Raw genomic sequence first — 2,990 nt, 5'->3', positions numbered from 1 at the left:
TTTTAGACAAGAGATGTATAGATAGTTTTATTGTGCAACTTAAGTCTCACAGATAAGATGTAATTACCAATACATATACTGATTACTGATATACATAAGGACTGCTATCATAGCATTATCGCATTGGAATCATTATTAATCATATCTCTCTGCACTGAACTTCAATTTGCTAGAGTGGAATTCTGGTGAAGCAGCTCGTAATCTTCATAGCAAAAATCGCGGTACATCTCCAAGTCCACTTCTGCTCTCACCAGAGCTGCTATACAGAGTTCCTTCTTCCACTCTTCCACGTGTGGCGATCCAGCAAAATCCGCATATTTATCACAGTACTGCAAAATTTACGCACACATGAGACCAGGTGCGCGAGTGTGTTTAATTATTAAAAGTTAAAATAATTTGAAACCTTATTCTCAAAGTAAAGTGGAACAAGGGTGATAACATCTGTCAAAGAGATGTTCTGAATCAAGAGATACCTCAAAATCAGCGATATCATGGGTGTTATGTTTTGGTATACCGGCAAGATCCTTTTCGTGGTAAAACTCCTTGATGGACTGCATCATATCGTCCCGTGATGGCAAGGTTATTTTTCCCGACAACAGCTGAGCTATCCATTTTGCTTGTGACTCGAAGAATGGGAATCCTATAATCTAAATCACACATCACATTTCTTTAGGACCAAAAAATTCGGATTTTTGAAGGATGGCATAGGAGTTAGGACTTAAGTAGTAAGTACCTTTTTCGGAATTCCTATGAAGGAGAGCGAAGGGGCAAGTGATGGAGGGAAAGTGTGCTCATACAATGGTCCTACTCTTCCATCATCGACTGTGATTATTCCTTTGCTGTCAAGGAATGGCAATGTGTATCGATACCTGCAGCCATCGCAACACTTACCTAAAAATACGGAATTTTGAATTGCCCTTGAAGAATAGGAAACATGTTGATTACTTACCCAGTGCAGTATATGATTGTATCTGCAGTTAAGCAAGAACCGTCTACAAACACCACGCGACCATCCTCGTGCAGAGATTCTATCTGCATTACTCAATAAGTGGCGACAATTATAAGTCCATGATTAAATGTATACTTAACCTCACATAATAAGCCATGAAACTTGATTAATCTGTTATTTAATTACCTCGAGATGAAGGTGTAAGCTATCGTGTTTGGATATAACTTTAGATAGCCCCTCACAGATGTCAAGTGATTTGGAACTCAAATGAACCTCCTTTGCCACTTGCAAAAGCTCCATTGCAATGTCTTGCCCACTAAATGAATTTCCAACCACTACCACCACCTAATTTCAAGTCAAGTAGGATCTTTAAATTGCAAAACTTTGAAATCATGTGACATATATATTATACGCCTCCATAAGAGCAAACATATACCATGTGTCTGACAGTGGCGGAACCAGAATTCCGAAATAGTCGGAACTAAAATAGTAGATCGCTATGTTGTGGAGGTCGATTGAGGCGGAAAATCAAATATTTACTAATTTATAACTAAAAATCATGAATTATATTAAAACTTTAATCAGTTCCACCCTTTTCCAATAAGAAGTGCCTACACAACAATATTTAAGCGCGACAAATATATTACATCATGTGCTCACCTCATTCCGGAATGGCTCTGGAACTCTGTAGACGTGACTATGCAGATGCTTTCTCGTCCAGCCATCGATTCCTAATTTGTAAAAATATAAGCTATTGAAATTAATCAACTAAGATTAAGAACACTTGCATAAATCTGATCTTCCTATTTCACATAAATTAGTTCATGTTTCAAAACGCGAGCAAAAAGATCAATACAAAGCACACACCTTTAATGGGAGGCAATCTGGGATGAGAATAATGACCAGTAGCAACAACCACAGCATCAAACTCCTCTTCCAAAACATCTTCATTCTTAGTATCTATACTCTTAACCACCCATATTAAATCTTTACCAAATTGGTCCCCATAGTTTAACATTCTTACATTTTCCACCCTGGTGCTAAACCTGATCATTTCTCTCAACTCGAACCGTTCACAAAAATCCTGCAAATACAACAACAGTTCCCTGTGCCCCGGAAAACTCCTGGTGTCTCTCCCATCTTTCACCAAAACCGGAAAATCACTGAACCCCATCGTCTCCCTAGGCGACTGCAGCCTCAACGAATCGTACACACTACTATGAACTTTTAACGTAGTGCATTTCCCTAGCGGATCTTCAGCCTCAACATTAGGATCATACAGCCATTGTCCTCCAACATCATTATTTTGTTCAATGACCACCACCTTGTGGCCTTCCTTTCTCAGCTCTCTAGCTGCCACTAGCCCAGATGGTCCTGCTCCGATAACGCACACATTTCTTGACAGATAGCTCTGTGTCACCATTATTCGATCCTTAAAATTTAAACTTTTTGCCCACTGGCTAAATTCTTTTGATGCCTCGTTCAAAAACTAAAAATGATCGACAGATCGAGGCACCGCTGAATTGAATTTTTTTAATATCTCGAAAAATAGGATATCAGATTCAAGACCGGTTGTTAGAATTTAATATAGACTGAACCTGATAGCCTAGCCTGCTGGAGGAGGGCAAATAATAAGTCGAATACAGTTGAAGTGGTGGGCTGGCCTCATCAGTCGTCTCCAGACCCCATGCACAAGCTGTATTGATTGATTAAGATTTGTGAGGAAAGAGTAGGATACAAACAACACACGTCCCAGATTATTCCAAAACCAGAGGCGGATCTAGACACAAAATCTTAGAAGGCACCAAGCTTTTCGGAAAACACCTATATATTTTCAAATTTTGGGGGCACTTCTATAATTTTGTAAAATTTAGAATGGTGAAAAATGTAAAAGAATTTTTTTAGAGAGCACGTGTTCCCGTGCCTCTTCCTAAATCCGCCCCCGATTCCAACATCAACACAACTTTAAAAACTACTAGTACTCCTCATGCATTGATTTCGGAAACAGCGTACTGCTATATGGATGAATTTCCTTTGTTAA

General features: G+C 39.0%; 1 protein-coding gene across 1 annotated transcript; it reads right to left on the bottom strand.

Annotated features, from left to right (window-relative positions):
- On the bottom strand, window positions 1-2,549 carry LOC108195238 (flavin-containing monooxygenase FMO GS-OX-like 9). Its single transcript, XM_017362192.2, has 7 exons — window positions 1,817-2,549; window positions 1,610-1,680; window positions 1,136-1,294; window positions 950-1,032; window positions 734-869; window positions 474-647; window positions 1-329 (listed from the first exon to the last, which is right to left on the bottom strand). Exons 1-7 carry the CDS (start codon window positions 2,370-2,372, stop codon window positions 162-164), a joined length of 1,347 nt encoding a protein of 448 aa, XP_017217681.1. The 5' UTR covers window positions 2,373-2,549; the 3' UTR covers window positions 1-161.
- Between the last annotated feature and the right edge of the window lie 441 nt (window positions 2,550-2,990).

This window comes from Daucus carota, chromosome 7 (assembly GCF_001625215.2).
Source record: "Daucus carota subsp. sativus chromosome 7, DH1 v3.0, whole genome shotgun sequence".
NCBI lineage: Eukaryota > Viridiplantae > Streptophyta > Magnoliopsida > Apiales > Apiaceae > Daucus > Daucus carota.
The sequence above is the reverse complement of the archived record's forward strand: the minus strand, read 5'-3'. Positions and strand labels throughout refer to the sequence as shown.

Coding starts and splice junctions, on each gene's coding strand:
- LOC108195238 (XM_017362192.2), bottom strand. CDS start 2,372: ATGGTGACACAGAGCTATCTGTCAAGAAATGTGTGCGTTATCGGAGCA. Junction 1,033..1,135: donor GCTTACACCTTCATCTCGAG/GTAATTAAATAA, acceptor TGAGTAATGCAG/ATAGAATCTCTGCACGAGGA. Junction 648..733: donor TCATAGGAATTCCGAAAAAG/GTACTTACTACT, acceptor TGTGTGATTTAG/ATTATAGGATTCCCATTCTT.